At 43.9% G+C, this 25325-nt stretch overlaps 1 protein-coding gene across 10 annotated transcripts in view; it reads right to left on the bottom strand.

The window, feature by feature from the left end:
- Positions 1–290: 290 nt before the first annotated feature.
- The window catches only part of Yap1 (yes-associated protein 1), a 72640-nt gene continuing 47605 nt past the window's right edge, over positions 291–25325 (bottom strand). For 2 of the 10 annotated variants that reach the window (XM_006509854.4, XM_030244250.1), the window contains 5 exons: positions 21245–21426; positions 18784–18831; positions 6700–6830; positions 4807–4919; positions 1905–3024 (listed from right to left, as the gene is read on the bottom strand). In XM_006509854.4, the coding sequence (XP_006509917.1) occupies positions 2789–3024; positions 4807–4919; positions 6700–6830; positions 18784–18831; positions 21245–21426 (710 nt within the window). In that variant the 3' untranslated portion in view covers positions 1905–2788. Of the gene's footprint in view, positions 3025–4806; positions 4920–6699; positions 6831–18783; positions 18832–21232; positions 21427–25325 lie in introns of all 10 variants that reach the window. The other 8 variants (XM_006509855.4, XM_006509856.4, XM_006509857.4 and 5 more) reach the window with 6 other exon arrangements.

Consider the following 25325-nt stretch of genomic DNA (forward strand, 5'->3'; position numbering starts at 1 on the left):
AATCTGCCAGCCTCTGCCTCCCAAGTGCTAGGATTAAAGGCGTGCGCCACCACTGCCTGACTAAGGCATACTTTCATATTAACACTTATCACAGCAACATCGCACATTCCACAGCTGCTTCCTTGGGACCTTTTTTTCCTTCTCTTTAGAAGTTAAGTCTCTGCATTTAGGAAACAGTTATGAAACAGAACACTGCTTGCTCTGAAACCCCAACCAAACTCATCTTTTTTCCCCCAGAGAGACTCAGAAGTCCTAATTGAAAAGAACACAAATGTAAAAAAGTTGACACATTTTAAGATTATAAAAATTGGTTTATTGTAAAAGAAATTCAAGAATAACCAGTTAAGTTCTTACCTGTATGCTACCTACTACAGCCAGGAAGCATTAAACACTGCTGGACACAACAAGAAAGACTACGTTCAGGCCGTGATTCAAATTTAGTGAGAGTCAGGGTGCTTAAATCTCCCACAGTCAGCATGGAGGGTTTGATAAGGTCAGAGAGCACTGTCAGGCACCAGGGGCTGCTGGACATTGAGGTATAACAAGGCGCACCATGCTGAGGGAGGAGGAAGACGGCACATCCACCTTGTGGGGGAGGTTAAGCAGCTGCAAACTTAGGAACTTCTTTACTGAGAGCGAGATAAGTCTTTACTGAAGAGAAACAAGTTCATAAAAGCTTTTCTATATCATAGCCCGGTAACCTTTCAACAGCTCATGCCCACCTCCCCTCCCCCTCCCCACACTACAGCTAGTCTGCCCACAGAAGACGCCATCCTTTATTCTGCAGCTGCTGGCCAATCATAGGCGCTCGGCACGCCTATCATCTGCCCATTCCCCACGCACTGTTGTGGATCATCCATCTGCTCAATTGTCAACTAGAGTAGAATTTCATCTCTGTTCTACAGTCACTGCATCCTCCGGGAGGCCATTTCCCCAGACTTAATTCAAGGGTGAGTCTTCAACTAGTTTCTAATTAAAAGCCTTAGAGTCAATGGCCTCAAATGACTGACCTATGAATCACATATAATACACTGATTGTATTTTTTGAGCACTCAAAGTACTGAATAAAACTTTTCTACTTCATTCTTGTGCTATACTAAATCAAAGGGCCAAAAGATTTCTATCTTCCTAAGCTGAGGATTTTATAGTAGCAGCTTTAGCCAGGGGGGAAAATTGTTGTTCATTATGAACCCTTGAAAATAAGGGATTCTTCTAGAAGCACTCAAAGACCCTTAAATGACAGAGGTGCTAGCTGGTGCCACTATAATTCATAACCAACTATTACTTCATAGCTTATACACAGAGTTAATTCATGCCTATTTTGTTCCTTTAAAAAATACTCTTTGGAAACCATTATTACTCCTGGAGACACATACTCTAGTAATCTTGCAAAAATAAAGCCATAATCATGCTTCATTGTAGCTCTGCTCAGTCCAACTACCCCACACTTGCTAGTCTGATCACTTTACCTATGACCTCGCAGCATTCTGCACACTACCCCAGGGTCCACTCAGCAGACACGGGAGGAGGTTTCCTAAGCATGATCTTGTAGGTGACACTCAACCTGACCTCGTGGATTATCAGTCTCAGTATCTGAGTGTACACCCAAAGCTGAGGTGGAGGCAGAAGGCAGGCCTGCCTCTCTAAAGCTTACAGCTCAGACACTACATGGCATGAAATCAGGCTAAGGGAAGTAAGGCCACTCACTGTTGGCTTCTGTTGTCACCACAGTGCACAGAGGGCAAGAGGCGCCTCTTGGCTTTACCCACTAGAGCCCTTTCTATAACACTGCCCACCCTCCCTCAAACACCTGCAATTGCTCCAACCAGAATTTAAAGTATTTGTGAAACATAAACTACTGTGTCTAAATGTATATGTTCAAGGCTACCATTTAAAAAATAAACTGGAAAGGAAAGAAATGTTTATAAAGATATATTCTGCTATCACACTACCATAGACATAATAAGAGTGTGTATATATGTAGAGAGGAGATAACCAAGATTTAAGATTTAAATAGGATGTTAAAAAACCAAGAAATACAGATTTCCCACCAAAAGAATGGTATTGCCCACCCCAAGCTACAGCTATAAACGAATTCATTAATTTGCCTACGTTCCACCAAGACCAACCACAAAAAAGGGGGGGGGGGCAGAGAAAAACCAACCAAAACACCCACAGAAAATATTCATTCAAACCTAATCTAGAGTATGTGGTAATAATTAATATATTTCTATGGAAGCTGTCTCATGCCTCATAAGCGTCTAAGATAAGACCCAGGTCACTATGGCCTAACGGCATCGCTAACAGAAGAATGGAAAGTTCACCAGTCTTCAGCGTGGGTCCCCTCCGTCCTCCACGAGATCAGACGCAATGCCTCTGGCTTGTTGGACCCAAGGCAGCTGAAGAAACCACCTCTTGAACAATGTTCTAGAGCATTCAGTTCCCAGTCTGTGTGTTCAGTTAAAGTGATGGTGAAAGGACCACCGGACAAAAGGCAGAACATCCATTATCCAGCAGGCCATCCCCCAGCAATCCCAGAGAACGTAGTTATCATAGCAGAGTTAACAAAGGAATCTGTCTGCGGTTCGGGTTCTTTAGAGCCGGCCGTGAAGAGGTCAGCAACCAACGTAAGAGCAGCGACGGGCAGAGAAAAGCGGAACAACGATGGACACTGGTTCATCTGTTTTCTGTGTTAGCCAGAGAACCCCCACTGACTTATCTGAATTTCAGGCGTGCACATCTTAGGCTCTGTGGATCCCTCACAGACTCAGAGTGGCTCCCTGCAGCTCTATAACCACGTGAGAAAGCTTTCTTTATCTAGCTTGGTGGCAGCCAACACAGACTCCACGTCCAAGATTTCGGAACTCAGCGCTTCCTGCAGACTGGGCATCAGCTCCTCCCCTTCTATGTTCATTGCATCTCCTTCCAGTGTGCCAAGGTCCACATTTGTCCCAGGGAGGGCTTCCAGGTAGTCGGGGAAGCGGCTCTGCTGTGACGGCAGGGTGCTTTGGCTGATGGTGTCTCCTAGTTTTGAGGAGGGATGAACAAATGTTCTGTGAGAAGCGTCAGAGCTGCCTGTGTGAGCGTAGCTATACCCACACCAACTGAAGCACACAGTGTCAGAGCTGCCTGTGTGAGCGTAGCTATACCCATACCAACTGAAGCACACAGTGTCAGAGCTGCCTGTGTGAGCGTAGCTATACCCATACCAACTGAAGCACACAGTGTCAGAGCTGCCTGTGTGAGCGTAGCTATACCCATACCAACTGAAGCACACAGTGTCAGAGCTGCCTGTGTGAGCATAGCTATACCCATACCAACTGAAGCACACAGTGTCAGAGCTGCCTGTGTGAGCATAGCTATACCCATACCAACTGAAGCACACAGTGTCAGAGCTGCCTGTGTGAGCGTAGCTATACCCATACCAACTGAAGCACACAGTGTCAGAGCTGCCTGTGTGAGCGTAGCTATACCCACAGCAACTGAAGCACACAGCGTCAGAGCTGCCTGTGTGAGCGTAGCTATACCCATAGCAACTGAAGCACACAGTGTCAGAGCTGCCTGTGTGAGCGTAGCTATACCCACAGCAACTGAAGCACACAGTGTCTACCTTAGAACACCACACACAGAGATCACTTGGTAGCAATGCCAAGTCTCACGCGTCTCACCACTTCACAGACATGCAATATAAATATACAGCCTGGCTGCTTATCACAAAGTGTTAACTGACAGGCTATGAAACTTCCTTGGAATATGCAGCAGTGAAAAATGAAAACCACGCCTTCTTTCTTTCTCCTAGAAATGCACCACCATTTCTAGGTAGTCAGCATGTCAAGATGCAGCACCTTTTGTCTTAAGTTGTACTCCGGGACACTAACATTAAGCACTACAGACTCATACAGGCAACAGAAGAACAGCATTCCCAGGAGTCCTTGAAGACATGTGACCTCCCCAGACTTCTTTCTAAATTTCTTGCACTTACTGCCCAGAGCGCTTTTATCTATCCATGATATTAGCACTTCTTGGAGCTTTTGCCAGAACTTATATTCAGAAAAACAAACAGCCTTAAGTGCTACAAGGGGGCTGAAGAGGTGAGACATGACAGTTGGTGAGAGGGGCCAGGATGGGGCTAGGATGAGGTAGGCCCAAGTGGCTCCTAAACAGGATTTCTGATCTATGTAAACTCAGAGGAAGCAAGCGACAAGTTCTCAAAATCTCACCTTCATGTGTCAGATAAAAGCCGGCATGAAAGACTTCTGACACTGTGGAGAAAATGCATCCCTGTTCTGTGCTCTCCTCAGCCAAGGCAAGGAGGTCTTAGCTCCTCAATGCTTGTACAACTATTTCAACCATAAAGTCTAAGCCCCCTCCCCCAAATATGGTTTGCTAGCCCTGTAATACCTTAAACAACTCAGCTGAACCCAAAGTATTCAGAGAAAAGAAATAAATAGTGGATCACAAAAACGTATTAAAAATTAAGAACACAGATCTAAAACAAAAGAGTTCTAATAGGCCCAACTAACATGTTAAAAGAAAACAGGGTCAAACAATGGGCATGGTGGTGAGTGTCTGAAATCTCAGCATTCTGAAAGCAGAGCAGGAGGGTCACAAGGTCAGCATGGGCCACGGCAAAAACCTCATCTCAAAGGAAAACCCAGTGTGTCAGCTTGTGCCTGAATCCTAGAACTCAGGAGCCTCTAAGCTCCAGGCCAGCCTGTCCTAGCTACACTGTGACCCTGTCTAAGAAGGAAGGGAGGAGAAACACAACTAGTGATTATGTGCAGCCGAAAGGGAATCAATACTTGCCTGTATCCATTTCATCCACACTGTTGAGGAAGTCGTCTGGGGTCCGAGGGATGCTGTAGCTGCTCATGCTGAGGCCGCTGTCTGTGCTCTCATCTCGAGAGTGATAGGTGCCACTAGGAAAACAGTGAGAAGGCACGGAAAAGTTCAATCAACTCAGGGCAAAAATAAAGATGTGTTAAGCATGACCAAGATTGAGAGGAACAGCCAACAATCCTTGCCTTGCAGTGCCTCTGCAGAGCCCAACAGCCTCTGTACTGGAATCGGACAGATACACTGATCCTAACTAAAGTGGCAGCTGCTAAAGACAAAGCCATCTAAAGGTTCTGAGCTTGGAGAGAAAAGAAAGTGACAAGTCCCATTAACTATTTTGAAGCTTGGGGTCTCCAAGGTCTCAAGTCCCTCGGCCGAGGGGTCAAACCTGCATTAGGCTCATGCTCACTTTCCAGCTCCCAAGACGCCCAAGTTAAGCCATGGACAGCCCAAAGAAAGAGCCAGAATGTCTTTTTGACAAAATAGTCAACTCACTGGAGATAAAATTCCCACAACTAGATCTTCTTGCTTCTGTTGGGGGAGGGAACACCCCAACACCTCAGCACAGCTAAGAGGCCCAAGCTTCAGAAGAGAAGGGAGGTAAAGCAGAGAGAGGGCCTTCAGGAGAAACAGGAGGCAGCATGCATTGTTACTTAAGGCTGAATGCAAACTCTCAAGATTGATTCAAGAGCAGCAGAAAACAGCCTTGAAGCTTCCTGAAGAGGATACTTTCCTAAGTTATGACTGAAAATAGCTGCTATCAACTGGAAACCTAAATTCTACTAATACTAAAACCAACCAGCAAACCAGTAACCCCCACAACTCCAAGGGCAATCGCTACTCTTACCGGCTTCTGACCACAAATGTAGACTGGCTCTCTCACATGATGGACATTTAAAGTGTTTGTTAAAAAAAACAAAACCCTTACCAGATCCCAGCCCAGCAGTACAAATGTTTGATCCCAACCTTCTTCCTAATTAACTGTTCAATGCATTTGGTCCGTCCTCTCCTTCACTCTACATGATAAACACTGTTTTATGCCAACGACTCTGAAAAATTCAGCAGCCTCATATAAATCCAAGAAACATAAACTTGCCTGAGACTGTTGGTATATAACACAGCCATGTATATATTAGCCCAGGATGCCTGTTAGCTTCTACCGTGAATGGCAGGGACACTGTTCCCACATAGGGACACACAACAGACATTTGAGTCTGTTAAGCAGGTGACTTTAGACAAACCCCACCCCCAGTCCCAGAGAAGGCACAGAGGAGCCCACTGTGATGTACAGATAGTTCTTATTGTTTTCTTGGCAAAGATTGCTCTCCACTGAATCCCAACTAATTAATGCTGGCCCCTCACGCCCCTGAGCATCTAGGATAACCTGGCAGGCACCAGAGCAGCTCAGGGGACAAGGGGTTAAGATGTTTAAAAAATATAAACACATACACCATGGAACCACACCCCTGAGCTGTAGCAGCAGCAGCTGAGGGAGTGAAGAAGGGCCACTAACGTTATGTTTTAAAATTTTGGGTGGAGCATAGCATTCCCCCATCCTTCACTAACATCCTTGGGGGTAAGATGCTGTCTCTGCTTGCTTTTACAAAAAGGCATTCACTCTATCCTTCAAGACTAATTTTTACAGGCAGAAATAAGCATGTTGTGGCTTTGACCGAGATCCCTGCACAAGCCTGAACAGCTAGTCCCCTTTAATCCTTAGCTTTGACTGTGCTTGGCACCTGTGGAGAGATGGTTGACAGCTATGGGTTTTGGCCCACACGGATGTTCTACACAGCCATAAATCTCAAAGCAGAACAACAAAGCAAGGGTCTGTTCCAGATACTGGCCAGCATTCTCACTAACCTGTTAAGAAAGGGATCGGAACTATTGGTTGTCATTGTTCTCAATTCCTGAGACATCCCAGGAGAAGACACTGCATTCGGAGTCCCTCCATCCTGCTCCAGTGTAGGCAACTGGCTGCGCAGAGCTAATTCCTTAAACAAACAAACAAACAAAAGTAAAGAGAAAGTCTGCTGATTTACAAATTTATTGTTAGATTTAAAAGAGATACACAATACCACAAAAGGGGTAAATAGACACAAAAAAGGTAAAACATTAACATATATTTAAAATATTTTCTAATTAGAATAACCAATTTCTTCTATGCATTTTAAGTGCATAGAAGAAAGTAAGCTGGCCAGGCAGTGGTGGCGCATGCCTTTAATCCCAGCACTTGGGAGGCAGAGGCAGGCGGATTTCTGAATTCGAAGCCAGCCTGGTCAACAGAGTGAGTTCCAGGACAGCCAGGGCTACACAGAGAAACCCTGTCTCGAAAAAACAAACAAACAAACAAACAAACAAACAACCTGCAGACACTAACCCTCAAACACACATATAATTTATTCCATCTTACTATTCTTTACTTGCAAAGACCCCCAAATTTTCCCTTGGGACAGTTGGGCTTTAATGACAATTCTTAGATTTTGTTATTACTTACCGGCTCTGAAGGTTTGGGGCCAGCAGTGAAAACAGAATGGAAAGAACATGTGTGATTTGCTGTTAGACACCAGTCCCCCAACTCCCCACTGCTCACACCAAGTCTTACTGTCTTAGGGACTTCCTCCCAGAACTAAATAGAGCTGTGTTCTCTCCTCTGGGGACGGCGAGTCTGGGTTAACATTTCTTCAGGGATCAAACAGTGCTCAACAGAATCCTACCTGGAAATCTGCCTGCCACAGGCTGATGACAGGCCTCAGAGGTGCTTCATTCAGACATTGTGGACCAGGGTCTCTCACCAGTGCCCTCACCACCCTACCCTATAAATCGTGGGTTTGTTTCCTAAGCAGATGTCACCCCTGCTTGTTTGTGCACAGGCTTTTGCACTTGGTAACTGACTTGCAAGATGGAGTTTTCTATAAAGCATGCTTCCAGGTCTCTCTGCAGTTTCCCAGGCCCAAGGCTGCCTTTAAGGCACAGCTTCCTCCAGCCCCTCGAGCCACATCTTCACTCAGGGCCCAAGCCAGCAACACTTCTATTATACGTAAGTACACTGTAGCTGTCTTCAGACACTCCAGAGGGCGTCAGATCTTGTTACAGATGGTTGTGAGCCACCATGTGGTTGCTGGGATTTGAACTCCGGACCTTCGGAAGAGCAGTCGGGTGCTCTTACCCACTGAGCCATCTCACCAGCCCCCCAGCAACACTTCTTACTCTACACAGCACTGCTATGGTGTCTCCTCTCTTTTATTCAGGCTTATTTACATCCTCTGGCCTAACACCCTTCACACTGGGGCTTCTTACCTGGACGTGTACTGAGGACTCAGGTTTATGAACTTGTGTGGGGATGTTGGAGGGAAAGATCACCTTAAATTTTTGGTAAATTCAAACTCCAATTTAAGATTTTCTTCAATTATGAATGGACAATAACAATATTCGTTGTAGCTGATTTTTCACCAGTATTTCTGTAACTCATATTTCCGTAATACTCCTCAACCAGTAGGGAAAGGCAGGATCAAACTAGTCCACATTACTATCAAGAAAACCAACAACAAATGCTGTAAAGACAGAGAGGAGAGAAAGGAAGCCTGGTGTGCTGCTAGCGGACAAGTAAGTTAGTACAGAGCAAAGGCGCACTGGAAACGCAATGAGGACCATCAGACCAGAGAACCACTCCTGGGTAAACACCACAGGGAACCTAATTCCTTGAGACACTTGCACATCTATGTTTAATGTTGCTTTACTTACAACAGCCAAGGTTCTGAGGCAAAGTGGTCTAGAGGCCCAGCAACAGATGTGTAGATAAAGAAATGTGATATGAAATATGAACGAGAACTCATGGAAATGGGGGTGAACATAGTGTGCAAAGCAAGCCAAACTCAGACAAGTATCATATGGCTTCTCCTACTGAAAATCTCAATTAAAGTATATACACCAACAAAGGCATGAAAAGGAAAGGTGGCTTATTTGATGGGAGAGACTAACAAGGAGAGATCAAGAGGATGTGGTGAGGTATATATGAGGAAAGCACGCAATGACCAATATGTTTCATATATTAAACGTTTCATCCAGACCAGATTATCCTGAAACTCACCCTGTAGCTGAGGCTAGCCTTAAACTAAGAGATCTGCCTGCCTCTGACTCCCAAGTGCTGGGTTTAAAGGTGTGCGCCACCACTGCCTAGATAATGTGTAAGTATTGTGCGCCCCTACACTTTCTCATGAGTTTGTTTTCCATGTGTGGCTTCGGGAACCAGTTCTTGGATGACCTCACCTCCCACTTAACCCTTCACATTCCAGGCTCTTCCTGCTCTAGCCTTTCCTGGTTTCTTTTGTCCTCTCTCTACAAGTCCAAGACCTTTATCTTTCTAGGTGGGGTGTGTGTGTGTGTGTGTGTGTGTGTGCGTGCGTGCACACGCCGCCTGTCTTGCTCAGTTTCTGTCTGCATATTCTCTACAGGGTCAAGCCATTTCAACAAGAACACTGAGACTATCCGGCCCAGTCTTAGATCTTCTGGCTGTTTCTGCGGCCTCCTCTTGCTCTGCATAAAGGCCAACACTTTCTGTCGTGGTTGCAGTGATGCCCCATTTCTGTTTGACAGAATTCTCTCACTGATAACATTACCCTGAAAGGTAAGAAGTGACTCTATAATGGTGGCTTTCCTATGTGTGGCTTCTTGCTAAGACATCTTTTTTCTTTCTATTATTTAGGGTTCAAGAAAGGCAATGCTCTTTCCATGTTAACTCCTACAACAATCCCAGCTGCATTTTGAGATTGAATTTTGCAGGACATGTCTTTAAAACTCTGAACAGATAGCAGGCTCGTGGTGCTTAGCACGGCATATTAACCTATGCCCTGTAAGGACAGGGTGAAGAGACAGATGGAACACAGGGCCCCCAATGGAGGAGCTAGGGAAAGTACCCAAGAAGCTGAAGGGTCTGTAACCCTATAGGAGGAAAAACGATATGAACTAGCCAGTACCCCCAGGGCTGTGTCTCTAGCTGCATATGTAGCAGAAGATGGCCTAATCGGCCATCATTAGGAGGAGAGTCCCTTGGTCTTGCGAATTATATGCCCCAATACAGGGGAATGCCAGGGCCAGAAAAAGTGGGAATGAGTGGGTTGGGGAGCAGGGCAGGGAGAGGATATAAGGGACTTTCGGGATAGCATTTGAATTGTAAATGAAGAAAATATCTAATAAAAAATTGTTTAAATAAAAAATTAACAAAACCCAAAACAGTAGCAACACTGAGCCAGGGTTCTGTGACGTGCTAGGCAAGCAAGTACTGCCAATATCCATATCCCAGCACCTCAGAATGCATCTTATCAAAGACGCATATTTTTTGCCTGCCTTGTTTTGAATTCTGTTCAGTCAACAGCAGCATGGTCCATAGCTGACAAACAGTTAATAGAAATAACTGTAGTGTGCTGAATCTTCATATTTTAACAATATTTTATCTTGGCTCTTTTGAAGATTGTACTTTTCCAAGGTTACTGAATGGGTTAAAACTAGTAGCAGCCCTCTGTAGGTTGTAGTGAGCACTTGTACTTTTAATTCAGCACTCAGCAGAGGCAGAAGCAGAGGCAGGCCGGCTGAGGCAGGTCAGCCTGGTCTACAAGAATGAGTTCCAGAGAAATTGTCTCAAAGTATCTGTGTTTTTGCTGCTCTGAATTCTGATGCTCTTCTGCTTTTACTGGTCTACCTTTTTAATTTCTTTTTATCTCATGCACACTGGTGTTTTGCTTGTATGTTTAAGGGTGTAGGACCCTCTAGAACTAAAGTTATAGACAGCTATGCTCTACCATACATATATATATATATGTATATATATACATATATATATATATATATATATACATATATATATACATATATATATATATACATATATATATATATATATATACATATATATATATATATATATATATATATATATATATATATATATGGATGCTGGGAAATCCAGGTTCTAATTGCAACCAGTGCTCCTAACTGCTGAGCCCCCACTTCCGGACTCATTTAACAATTCAGTTTCTCCCACAGGCAGATGCCGCAGATCCAGCGGTCTAGAGTCACCAAGAAAGGCAACTTAGAGATATGAAGGCAGCTGTTCATTCCTAGTCACCCAAGGAGCCACCAGAAGGGTCCCTGAGCCATGATCAAAATCCAGCTACCCCGACCTTGATGGGATCAATAAGAGCAAGAGACAGTACTCTGGGCGACAGGGCTGGCAATGATTTGCAAGAAAGATCATAAGACATCCGTCCTGCGCGCACACAGATGATAGGCATTATACTCAAGGCAAGGTAAACTGGCTGAAATCTGAAACCTGGAAAACAGAACTGACTGAGCGGCACCTTAAATAGTTTTGAGAATTCACATTGAGACATCTGCTTCTTGTTCATTCCTTGCTTTGACTCAGGCAGGTCCACGCCTTCTTCTGTTTGTCAGCCCTTGCCCACCCCAACCCCGGCTGCCCTGGAACTCTCTGTAGACCAGGCTAGCCCAAAACTCACCTACCTCTGCCTCTTGAGTACTGGTATTAAAGGCATGTTCCAGCATCACCTGGCAGGTGATCGCACACACACGTCTGTTATTGTTCTAGCTATAGAACCAGCCTTGGTTTCTTCTGCTGCTGCCTTCTCTCCTGTCCTCAGAAAAGAAGGTTCTGGGCTTCCTGCCATTCTTTTTTTTTAATTTTTTTATTGTATTTTATTTAGGTATTTTCTTCATTTACATTTCCAATGCTATCTCAAAAGTCCCCCATACCCCCCCCCCCCGCCATTCTCTTAACACAATTTAGTTAAATCAAATTTTATATGAACAAACACACATGGTACTTACCCTTTTATTTAGTGTATACAATCACACACCCCTATGTAGACCTAAGCCAGGTGCCATGACGATGCACACCTGTAATTCTAGCACCCGGAAGGTTGAAGCAGAAGGATTTCAAGCCCTAAAGCCCAGGCTCTAACAGCCTTGTTTTAACAGTCAGATACAAACCCTAGAACTAGTCTAATCTCTGTCCTCTTCAATTTCTGACTGTTGCCACAGTGTTTATCTTTCATTTTTAAAAGATGACATCATATTTAATACGGAGCCACAGATCAATGGCTTTCCCTTCTTTCCAGGCTGTATTAAGGATCAAATCTAGTACTTCACACTTGCCAGCCATGCACTGTAAAAAATGACACTGAAGTCAGGGGCAGGAAACTCAACTTCATCCTGGAAAGCAGGCAGCGCCATCTTCCGTATCAGCCACCATGGAAAGCTCCCTCGCCATCAGGCTGGGACCACTGACTTTACTCACAGGGCAGGGCTCTAAACATGTCCCAGATTAGCTGAGATTCACAGGCTCACTGGGAAAAGCTACTGCATGTTTGAATTATTACAGAAGAAAATGCGCTAAAAATACTTACTTGATTTAGAAAAAGTCAAATACTCTAGTAGAAGAACTATTTGACCTCTGACACAGGGCAGAAGCCTGACCTGACTCTGGCCAAATTTCTTCTGACTTGCTTACTTCCCCATTTTTGAAAGACTTTCAAACTTTTCCAACTACCTTTGGGAAAAGAGAAGTTTAACAAGCTTGTATTTTTAGCTCAGTAGTCTAATTTTAGGCACTGTGTTCAAGATGAAATAATTCCACGTTCCTTGGAGACAGAGCAACTTGCAACATCTAATGCTTCGGGTGATATCACTCCTGTAGACCATCCAATTATGTCCCAGGCTTAAGTTGTAGCAGCTACCCACACTGACCCAGTTAAAGGACCATGGATGGATTTCTGTGCTGAGGACCAAACTGGAGAGAGGCAAACGCTGAACCAATGAAGCTACAGCCCAAGCAACAATCGTTATGATAGGACAGCTTACAGGTGATCTTTTGAAAAGTCAGCTCTAATTTCATGCTCACCCTCCTTCAGTAGCTGACTGATGGAGTAGGGTGCACCCCCACTCTTCCACTCATGTATTGAGAACTGCCCAAAGCCTTCTCAAAGGCTCTGACAACATGTAGAATGCTTTCTGTTCATTAAGTGTAACTGTCACATGCCGTAGCATAGTGTTGTTTGCTGAAAAAACATGCACACAGACTAAGAAACAGGAAACCCTGTAGCAACCTTGGCTCCAAGTGACATCTGACACAGGGTTCAGGGTGCACGTGAGTGTGCACAATGGTGCTCACATGCATGCAGGTTGATTTATATAGGAAGAGAAGCTGTTCTCAACGAATGCCCAAGACATGACTAAGAAAGAGGTGAGTAGGCAGGAAGCCAGGTGTGTGACTGTAATTATTAGTGGGGGGTAGAGGAAAAAGGACTACTTCTAGTGCAAGGCCAGGCTGGACCACAAAAAACAAAATATGACAAAAAAAAGAAAGAAAGAAAGAAAGAAAGAAAGAAAGAAAGAAAGAAAGAAAGGAAGGAAGGAAGGAAGGAAGGAAGGAAGGAAGGAAGGAAGAAAGGAAGAAAGCCAGCCAGCCAGCCAGCCAGCCAGCCAGCCAGCCAGGGAAACTGCATTATTTATGCAAAAATCCACTCCCCCATCATTTATGTGGAAAACACTCAACAACTGATCACTACTCTAGCTTTTGACAATTTCTTGAAGCCAGCAACAAACAGGTTTAACTTTACTGAATCCTATTTGCTGCATATGCAAATGCTAAGGGTAGCCAACGGTGGGTGCAGCCAAGTCAGTCGACTTCAGCAGTCCTGAGCTATGTGAAAAACATGTGCTTTAGGATACAGGCACGGGCAAGTTGACAATCATCTGTTTAAGGAGGGTCACCTTTGTGAAGGGAAAACTTAAACGTAGGAAATGAAAAATTAACTCCCCAAATACATATTCGTATAAACAGTCTGTCTTGGTGATAGCTGTCTGGACCACAATTCTGTTGTTGGTAGTTTTTTGGTTTTTTTCAGACAGGGTTTCTCTGTGTAGCCCTGGTTGTCCTTGAACTCAGAAATCTGCCTGTCTTTGCCTCCCAAGTGCTGGGATTAAAGGCATGGGCCACCACTGCCCGGCTAAACCAACAATTTATAAGCTGCAATTGTTCAAGGTCTTAGCCAGGTATGGTGGTGATCCAAGTTCAAGGTCAACCCTGATTCAAAAACTAAACCAAGACAGACCAGGGTCGTATTTGTCTCATTTCGCAACTCACCTTTAAGTCATAAAGTTCTTCATTATTTCTAAAATAAACATATTAAATTGGGCTGTTTCTGACAGATTTCTAGAGTTTGGTCTTTTTTGACTCAGAACTTAAAAAGCAAAAGCCAAACAAGAAAAAACCAGAAAGCTCTTTATGGCATCACTTCCTCAAGAGAATTTTAGTTAGTAAATCAAAGATGTAAACTATTAGCAGTGTACAGGGTGTAAGGGTAACTACTCTGCAATACCATTGTCTTACTATGTAGCCCTGAATGGCTTGGAATTCACCATGTAGACCAGGCTGGCCCTGAACTAATTAAATAAACCTAGGATTTATGAAAAATTAGGAATTCCAAGAGAAAAGAGATAATGTTGAAGAAAGTGTTAAAGAATTGTAAATTATGATTTCTGATGTCCGTTAACTTGGAAGACAGTTTTGAGTTGGGGGAAGTCAAATTCTTTGCTACTAAATTTTCAAGAAAGAAATGTCTTTGGCAATTATTTTTACATGGTTCTGAACAGTGATTTGATTTTGCGTAAATTGTTTGCTTAAAAATATAGAGCAGCACAGCCGGGCGTGGTGCCTCACGCCTTTAATCCCAGCACTCAGGAGGCAGAGGCAGGTGGATTTCTGAGTTTGAGGCCAGAGGTCTACAGAGTAAGTTCCAGGACAGCCAGGGCTACACAGAGAAACCCTGTCTCGAAAAACCTATATATATATATATATATATATATATATATATATATATATGGCAGCTGAACCTTTTTTCTATCAAGTGTTAATGTACATGTAGCTAGTCAAATCCTCCAATGCTACCACTCATTCACAGAGTCACTCCTGAGGCACCCTGAGCTGTGCCAGGAACAAGGACAATTGTCTCACCCAGCCACACAACACTGACACTGTCATTTCTATGAAGATTGACACTGACTTTTGATCTCCTAAGTCTGAGATAAGACATTTCTGTGATGTCTTGTTTCGGGCTCTTCAGCTTCTGATGAGGACACTCCTGGATGAGACCTGGCCTTAGAGAGAACACAAAGTCCTAGTTGGTAGGAGAGGGGACCAGCAAGGATCTCACCGATGAAAAGCAGCTTACCAAATATAGAGAAGTAATATGAAGTAATATAACCTGACCATGAAGCCTAAGGCTGCCAGCCTTTTAGGTGGGAGAGACCTCAGACACTCAGAACCCCATTTTCAACAGAGAAAGAGGGCAAAGTGTATCCAGAAAGATAATAACTTCTTCAATGTGTGTCTTCCAGACCTGTAACAAAGTTGGGAGTGTACAGGACTGCCTTGTGAGAGACCTAGATTTGCCACAGGTAGTGGGTACTCACACTCAGATATTTACACAGCTATGGTTTCTTTTGGGTTATAGAAATGAAAATTTAAGCTCTACATAAGAACAATTTCCTTCAATCCTATAAAGATACAATAATTTATGGTGAAAAGTTCCATATTTAGTTATGAAGATTTAAAAATACCTCAAAAGGTCTTTCTTCTGTCAATATGATTCATACCACATGCCTGCCTGAGGTTTTCATTAACCCATGAATGAGTACACACATGCTACAGGATTCCAGAATACAGACATGATTTGTTAGCCTCATTAAAAGTGCTAAAAACATTTTTTGACTGCAGTTATTTAAAAATGCTGACAGTGCTTGTACACATTTGTAATCCAGTAACTCAGGAGAGAGATCTTGAAACCTGCTAAGAGTCCAAGGCCAGCCTGGTCTAAGTAGTAAGTTCCAAAACAGCCAGAGCTACACAGCCACGGCCCTGTCTAAGTAAGTAAGTAAGTAAAACCAATGCACACTTGGGACTCTGGACCTGCTGACAATTGCATCCGCTGTGCTATGGCCGTAAATGAGACACATCTTTCTACTGCAGAAGTGAAAAAGCAACAACTATGGTGTCTACACAAAGTCTGCACGTCTTTAGCCCTTTCATGTCTGCCTAGACTGTTGAGCACTGTGTGGCTGACTTGACTCTCTCGTGCCTTGTAGGAAGCCCCCTCACCATCTTCCTGCCAGGGTGATGCTTTCATCTCAGCACTTGGGAGTCAGAGGCAAGTGGAGTTCTAGGACAATCAGGGCTACCCAGAGAAACCTGATGAACGAACACTCACTGCCCAGCACCGAACCAAAGCCTTCCTTGATACCGTGGCAGGCGTGGTGCTTAGGCAAGCTGACTGATCTGAAGAGGACAGAGGAAGCCCTTATAAGCCATGTCTCTTTTTGATCCTCTCCTGCCTGTCTTCCTCATGCACGCTCTCTTCCCTCAAAGGCAGTCCAGATTGAGAATTCCTTTTCTCCAAGTAGAGTCAGAGCAAATAAAATCATTCTCCTGCAGGGTTCATGAGGTCAGGCAACATTGCCTTTTCTCTTTCCTTGTCAAGGAAAGTCTCTAAGCCCCACTGCCCAGAGGGTGAGCGTATCGGCCCTGCTGAGTTGTGCTAGATGTGTGCCAACACTGCTTCTACTGCTCAGTCAACTGCACTGTCAATCTGCTTTTGCTGGGTCTCTGAGCTACCACTTTTGAAGGCTCTTGGGTAGTGAAAAACAGCTTAAATAAATTGGAAACCCTACTGTTGTGGTTTTTGTTATAGAAGCAATAGCTGTACCCTCTATGATATGAGAAACGTCACTTTTCTCTCCATATACAATGTCTTAAGGTCGTGGAGAATCTCTGTAGGATAAGAGAAAAAAAAACACCCTGAAGCTTCAATGTCAAGAGTTCACCACCACAGATCGACAGCTTCAAAACCATCAATCCAGATGCTGACAGCTAATTTTGTTTTAGAAAGGGTCTCATGTAAGCCCAGACCAGTCTTGAACTTGCTATGCAGCCAAGGTAGGCTCTGAAGTCTTCACTTGCCAGCACTCACTTCCCAAGTACAGGGACCACGGGTCTGTATAACCATACCCACAAAAACTGGTATTTTAAATCTTTAGCATGGGTAATGGCAGTTTCAAAATTTATCTCTCTCAAACATTTTTGATGTAAGACTATATAAATCTAAAGCATCTGCTCCAATTAAAACACCTTAAAAACTTTACTGTTGCGTTAGGAATTGAACCCAGAGCCTTGTACATACTGAGTGCATGGATGATCACTGACTTGGGCCCCTAGCTAAGCCAGGTGGCAAGACACACATCTGTAATCTGGACTTCGAGGCTGATGCAGAGGATCCATGAGAGTTCAAGGCCATCCTGGCCTATATATTTGGTGAAATCTTTTCTTTAAGACAAAACAATACATAAAGATTTTCTGTTCAAGAGTGAAATGAAGACCTGAAGGCATCTATATTTGCTAGATTTGGTTTCAGATATGAGCAAGAACGAATCTCTGCATTTATTTCTGACTTCTAGGACTTATGATATGAATGCAAATCTAAGGAGTTACCTTGTCTGTTGAGTGTCACGGACAGAAACCACTACTTTAGAGAAATAGAAGGAAAGACTGTCTTTGTGTGTAAGAGCCAGTGCTGTGCAGTTTTATAGCCAGCTGTGCATAGTGTCCCTTGCCTTCAGAATGACTGTGCTCTTTGCTCTAGTGTTTGCACTGCCTTCCTTGGTGCTCTGGTTAAATGAAGGCATCATGATAAAGAAAACAAGAGTTCAGGTCAGGCATCTTTAGTCCCAGGACGTGGAAGCAGAGGCAGGCAGATCTGCGGGTTCAAAAACCAGCCTAACCCAAAAATTGAAAAAAGAAAGAAAAAATACAGTTTATCTTCTTGATAAGGATGACATCTAACTTTATCACAAGTCCATTGGCATGTGCTCCCTCCACTTAGCCTAGAGGAGCTCCAAAGAGTGTGAGTTTGGCAGGACAGTGGTGGCGCACGCCTTTAACCCCAGCACTTGGGCGGCAGAGGCAGGTGGATTTCTGAGTTTGAGGCCAGCCTGGTCTACAGAGTGAGTTCCAGGACAGCCAGGGCTACACAGAGAAACCCTCTCTTGAGTCTGAGTTTGGCTGCTAATGTGGCAGCAATCTTATTAGCACTTGGGAGACTGAGGCAGGACAGCCATAGAAAAAACTGAAGCCAGCCTGGGTTATAATACAGTGATACCCCAAAAGAAAGAGAGGTCAAAGGGGTGGAGCAAGAGCTACTTCTGCTCATTTAAAAAAGGCACACGGGCTCTCTTCAACTCCAAATTTCTTTGAGTCTCTTAGAGCAGAAACATGTTGGATCCACACTGGTACCTAGACTGCCACTATTCACATAGCTCAGACAGGAGAGCAGCCACAGTAGTATCTGGTGCTTTTGTGACCAGTATGTCACCGAGGAGAATTGAAACACCAAGTGCTCAAGTGGAGGCAGCTTTGACATTTACAATGCCCTCCTTCAGAAGGGTTACTGAGAATAACATATTCATTAGGATTTCCAAAGATAGCCTGCAAGTATATAAACTAACTACTTTCTTTGCTATGGCTCAATTCACTGATTCTTTTAAAACGTTTTTAAAGAGAGTGAGAAATGAAAATCTATTTTAAGTTGCTTGAACAAAAATCATGCGCATTTGGAGGCTGGCAAAATGACCAGCGAGGCACACTGTGTATAATATAGGAAGTTCTGAGAGTCTCAAATGCCATACACCCTGGGAGAATCAGCACAGCCAGACAGTCGTCAGTCCCCTGGAAAAGTAATGCCACGTGTCTTGGGAGAAAGATGACTCAAACATATCCATTCTGGCTTATCTCCAATGAGAACAGGGCCAGGAACACGGTGTCTCTCTTTCCTAATTTAGTTATCTTTTTCCCCAATGCTAAAACATCATATAAGAGCCTACCTGACATTTTGGAGCATTTGCTGTGCTGGGATTGATATTCCGTATTGCCTAAGAGTAAAAAATAAGACGGATAAAAATTACTTTAAGCCACATGGTTTGGCTGTGTAGGCTGACTTATAAATTGTATCCAGACATCTCACCATAGCACAGAATTCCCAAGCTACCCAAGAAACAGCAGGCGAAGGAGGATAGGACCAGTTAAGTCACCACAGAACACACTGCCCCTCACAGTCCAGCAGCACTGAGGAGAGACAGCAAGACTTGATGCCAAGGCAAAGGCAAACTTAGTAACAGTCAGGTAGGCTTTGTTTCTGTGTTAGAGGGAGCTGGGAGAAATGATTTTCAATGTTTCAGTAATAAGACACAGCTGTGGATGGAAGACGTTCACAGGAAGCCAGAGATCTTAAGATGTACCCAATTTACAGATTGCTAAACAAACAGTTCTAAATTAAAATGCAGTCCATTAGCATCAGCACAGAGGAGTCTGACTTTTCAACAACGGGTGAGATGCCACAGTAGGCAGCAGAGAAAAAGCAGCAGAGGCCCCCTCTAAGGAAGGAAGGCCTCTCTGTTCAGAACCCCCCACCCAAGAACGGCCAGAAAAAGCAGCAGAGGCCACGTCTAAGGAAGGAAGGCCTCCCTGTTCAGAACCCAGCACCCAAGAACGGCCAGAAAAAGCAGCAGAGGCCACGTCTAAGGAAGGAAGGCCGCTCTGTTCAGAGCCCAGCACCCAAGAACGGCCAGAGAGCTTCTGTGGAAGGAAGCAGTTTACAAGGAGCAGAATCGGCCCAGGAAACCCTGGTTAGCTGACGTGACAGTGACAGAGGTGCATCTCCAGGTTAACAATGTGAGGACAGTAAGGGAGTTTCTTATTCTGTTAAGAACCTTGATTTTTGGCAGCCCACATGCATATGAAATTGCACTGTACACACACCAATCAGTCACATGGTCACAACAGAATAAAGACAACGAATCGGGCTTTCTTATTTTTATTCCTTGGAACTTGTGAATGCGCCTGTTCTTGGTGTTTTATATAACTGGGAAGTACCCTTCCCTCTGCAGAGTGAGAGATGGAGGGAGGAACACCTGTGTTAGTGTGCTTTCCCTGTGCAGCGATTGTAAGTGTCTTTCAAGACAATCGTCTGCTGGCACTAACCTTGTCAACACACCTGGATCACGGGGGCACATTATAAATGAGCACCAATAGCTTAAGTAGGAGGAGTCTGTCTGAGATTCCACGGCTTAAGTTAATCTTTCTTTAAGGTCAACATTCTAGGAACAGAAGTGTAATGTAAAACTAATTTTAAATATTCACAGTAGCTCTGATTTTAGAAAAGGCAATTTAGGAAGTACAGAAACTATTGTGTTGGTCAACATCTTAGGGGGTGAGGAAAGAAACTTTGTTATTTTACAACCAAAACAAAACTAGAGTCTCTGGGGGAAGGAGATTGTATTTCCTGGGTCCTCTCCTTTTGTACACTCTTGACCACTGTAATACGGTACCATTCATTCAAACAGTTTCTATACAAATTTGAAAAGATCTACTACTTAACCAAAGACCAACTTCCTACTATCATAACAATATCTTAAATACTTGAAGATAAATAAAATAATTGGGTGGGGCTAGGGATTTCCTGAACCCAGGACCCACACATGCTAGGAAAATCTCTCTTACTAGACTACAGCTCAGTCCCAAACCTTTCTTGAAATCATTTCTTCTTATTCAGCCTAATGACCAACATTGTTTTTTGAGGGAACTGGTCTCAAGTTCTTCACTGTCAGGTCCTCCTGCCCCTCAACGTGAAAAAACACACCAAACGAATCTAAGACACAGGATCTTATAAACTCGGGGATAATCTGTATAATGTTTTAAATGAAATTCTTTGACGTAGCAATACTGAAGCATTTGTCATTAAAAAAAAAAAAAAAACAACAATGTTTAACAGTATACTCTACAAATAATTAAATAATTCATTTAAGGTGGAAACTTTTTCTCCAAGGGATGGCCCAGGATTCCTCCATTGTGAAGCTCTCAGAACCAATGTCTGTAACCCACTCACACCTGGGAAGAAGCGTTCCTTCTTAACTGCAATGCCCAGTGCACAGGTGCTTTTCTCTTTTCTTTTTGAAATTGTCATGTAGCTCAGGCTAGCCCTCACATTACAATGTAGCTCAGGCTGGTCCTGAGCTCCTGATCTTTTTGCAATGGCCTCCCAAATTCTGGATGAGAGGGAGAGGTGTGCACCACCACTCTGGCTAATAGCTCTTTATGATGTAGGGCAATGAATTACAGAGCATGTGAGCCAAGGCTAGTCAAGGAACGGGACAAAGACAGGCAGACAGAGCCTACTTTCACAAACCAGACATTCCTTGGTAGCTGATTGAAGCTAAAATGAGAAACACAGACTTGTGGGACGGAAAGCCCAGAAGACAAAGGCTGCACTCTAACCTGTGGTCTCACCTGCCGAAATAATTCCTGTTGTTTCAACCGCAGTCTCTCCTTCTCCATCTGTAACTGCTGCAGCTGTATTTGCTGCTGCTGGTTGGAACTGCCTCCACCCAGGACGCCTCCCTGTGGGCTCTGGGGAGCCAAGGGTGGGGGCTGCTTCACTGGAGCACTCTGAGTGATCCTCTGGTTCATGGCTGAAATGAAACAAAGACTGTCCTCAGAGACTAGAAAAGGATCACTCGAGCATGCAAGGGGGATAGATGAGAAGGCACCATAAAAGTGATGGCTGTGACTCATGGCTGCCACAACTGTTACAGAAGCCTAAGGCAAATGGAACTTGTGTAGCATCAGAGAACAGGAATCAAAGCGGCAAGTTGTACAAATAGATTAAAGAGCCAGCAAGATACTCAGTGGATAAAGGTACTTGCCACCTAAGCCCTATAACATGAGTTTAATCAACAGAGGCCACAGATAAGCACAATTTGATGGCCCACATCTATTTTTTTTAAGTATGCATGTATGTATGTATGTATGTATGTATGTATGTATGTAGAGTACAGTGTAACTGTCTCACACCCCAGATGAGGGCATCAGATTCCATTACAGATGGTTGTGAGCCACCATGTGGTTGCTGGGATTTGAACTCAGAACCTCTGGAAGAGCAGCCAGTGCTCTTAACCACTGAGCCATCTCTCCAGCCCGGATGACCCACATGTACAATCCCAGCACTCCCGCTGTAAGGCAGAAGTAGGGGATCTCCCGGAAGCTGGTGGGTTACATAATCTAGGTTTCACAGAAAGAGAGAGACCTTCATATAGACCCTGCGGGGAGGAACGCCCTCACAACCAAACCACAGTCATTAAAACAAAGGATATGACTGAATCAACAGTTCAAAGACCACTTTCTGAGAACTTGACCAACAAGATAACCAACCCTGATTGTTAATGTATTTCCATAGTGAATGTGCTATGGGGACCTGGAGCGTGCACTTTCCAAGAGAACCTGCAAGCAGCTTTGCTATTGTTCAGTTTGCTGTAGTTTTCTTGGCCTGGTTGTATTTTGCTTGGTTGGAGACAGGGTTACATTCTCTAGAAGAGCTGGCCTGTCACTCACTACAACTCCAGCTTACCTTCTGTCTCTGGTGATCCTTCTGCCTCAGCTTCCCCAGTGCTGGGACTGCAGAAACAAAACACCATTCCCAGCCCAGTCTGTTGTCACCAAGTGTGCTTTATAGTAACGTAATCTATTATCACCAACAGTAATAAAAAAAAAAAGTGTAAAAAACTTGGTCATTTTCTATATTTTAATACATGAAATGCTTATGGGGTTTAGGTTCTGTTTTGATGCTTGTCATATTTCATAATCCCAGAACTTCTCAAAAATGAAAGGTCATTTTCTAGCACTATTCATCTATTTATTGAATAGTTTTTAGGTTCTAATAGTATTTTTTGTTTTGTCTGCATATATGTCAGTGTGCCACATGTGTCCTGTGCCTATGGAGGCCAGAAAAGGGGCAATGGCCCCCTGGAACTGGAAATACAGATGGTTGCGAAGCACGGTGTGGATGCTGGGAATCAAGCGTGGTCCTCTGGAGGAGTGGAAGGCGCTCATCCTGTGTCACCTGCCGAACCACTTGTTCTCTTTCAATTAATTATTAAATTAAGTATATCTGTGCACTACTTGTGTGTCTGGTGCCCTCAGAGGTCAGAAGTAGTTGTTGGATCCCCTGGAACTGGAGTTATAGATGGTTTCAGGTCACCTGTGGATGCTGTAAGAACAACCAGTGCTTTTTATAAGAGAAACAAGCTACATAAAACCTTGAGCTGTAAGTAGGAGTGACAAGAAGGAGAGCACTGCATTGACAGTGGCTATCCATGAGTTTAGCTGGGAATACCGTTTCCCAGGGACCTAATCACAGGTTTGACTGAAATCTGCAGGGACAAGGTGAGTTGAGTGGGAACACCCTTTCCTCAGGTCCCTGTCATTATAGCACTGGGACAAAACTCATAGAGGCTTCCACCAGCCAGAATGGTGCTTAAGTATCACCAGGCTACACACTGGGTACAATACACAGACTTACTGCCAGCCTGAAGATGATGTTGTGGAGCCAACTCGTCCTAAACAATATGTTCAAGTCGTGAATCAGACTAAAGAACTATCTTATTAAAACATTTAGATTTGAGTCTGATGCTTCCTGTGGACATTGTTCAGATTCTGTTTTGAACAAACTACATATTTTTATATCATGGCTGTGTGTGTGTGTACACCAAGAGACACTCTTATATACGAATGAATATATATAATCTTAAAAATTACTTTTAAAAGCTGACTGCTCTTCTGAAGGTCCTGAGTTCAAATCCCAGCAACCACATGGTGGCTTACAACCATCTGTAATGAGATCTGATCCCCTCTTCTGGTGCATGAAGACAGCTACAGTGTACTTACATATAATAATAAATAAATCTTAAAAAAAAAAAAGCTGAGGCCAAGAGCAAATGCCCACTGGAAAGAAAAGTGTCTTTAGTTGTAATTAATTGAAAGAGAACAAATGGTTCGGCAGGTGACACAGGATGAGCGCCTTCCACTCCTCCAGAGGACCACGCTTGATTCCCAGCATCCACACCGTGCTTCGCAACCATCTGTATTTCCAGTTCCAGGGGGCCATTGCCCCTTTTCTGGCCTCCATAGGCACAGGACACATGTGGCACACTGACATATATGCAGACAAAACAAAAAATACTATTAGAACCTAAAAACTATTCAATAAATAGATGAATAGTGCTAGAAAATGACCTTTCATTTTTGAGAAGTTCTGGGATTATGAAATATGACAAGCATCAAAACAGAACCTAAACCCCATAAGCATTTCATGTATTAAAATATAGAAAATGACCAAGTTTTTTACACTTTTTTTTTTTTATTACTGTTGGTGATAATAGATTACGTTACTATAAAGCACACTTGGTGACAACAGACTGGGCTGGGAATGGTGTTTTGTTTCTGCAGTCCCAGCACTGGGGAAGCTGAGGCAGAAGGATCACCAGAGACAGAAGGTAAGCTGGAGTTGTAGTGAGTGACAGGCCAGCTCTTCTAGAGAATGTAACCCTGTCTCCAACCAAGCAAAATACAACCAGGCCAAGAAAACTACAGCAAACTGAACAATAGCAAAGCTGCATTAAAAAAAAAAAGCTAAAAATAAATATACCCCTGTTTCTTACCACCAACTTCTAGAAGACCGCTCTAAACAGAATCAGTACCACAACAGTGACCCTCACTGCTGACTGCAGCACGCAACTAAAGCTGGATTGGTCAGCATGGATCTTCAGAACTAAGCTTAGCTGACTCTCGAAAGACACCAAAAGCAGAAAGACACCAAAAGCAGAAGAGACAGGACATCAAAAGCCCAGGCAGGACACAGCAAACTGAGATGGTCGTGTGACGGAGTGGGGGTGGGCGCCCTCTCATGCGCTCACCTCGCAGTGCTGTCTGGACACAGCTCACTCACCTCCTGGACATCTTGGACAACAAGACACAGGAGACACCAGTATACTCACACGGGGCGCAGCAGGGACCCCACAAGCAGCAAAGAAGACACAACACACTTTGTTTCCAGGGAGAGGGGGCGGAGCAGTGAGAGACAGACAGAGAAGCTCTTCAAATTTCTTCCCTGAAAAACAGCTCCTGAACCACCTACACCCACCTCCAGTTTTAATCAACTCAAAAATAGGCAAAGAGAAAATGTCAAAAACAAAAACGTGAACAAAAACACCACATACACACTCCCCGCTAAAATCCTGTCTGAGCTACTTGCACGGCAAAGGGTAACTGCCCCTAACTGCATTTCAATCTGTCTGACAGCAAACCAAACTACCCACGACTGTCGATAAAGGGCCAGGGCTCTCCACAAGTCTCCTTAGGCTATGAGTTTTCAGACTTAAGGTCACTTTTAAGGGGCAAGTGGGGAGCCAGGCGACCTGAAGTCAATCCTGGAGGACCACATGGTGGAAGGAAAGAACTGACTTCCGAAGTTGTCCTCTGATCAAGCATGCACTGGATAAAAATGTGATACAAATTTAACTTTTAGGTTTATAAA

Source organism: Mus musculus, chromosome 9 (assembly GCF_000001635.26).
Source record: "Mus musculus strain C57BL/6J chromosome 9, GRCm38.p6 C57BL/6J".
NCBI classification, from domain to species: Eukaryota; Metazoa; Chordata; class Mammalia; order Rodentia; family Muridae; genus Mus; species Mus musculus.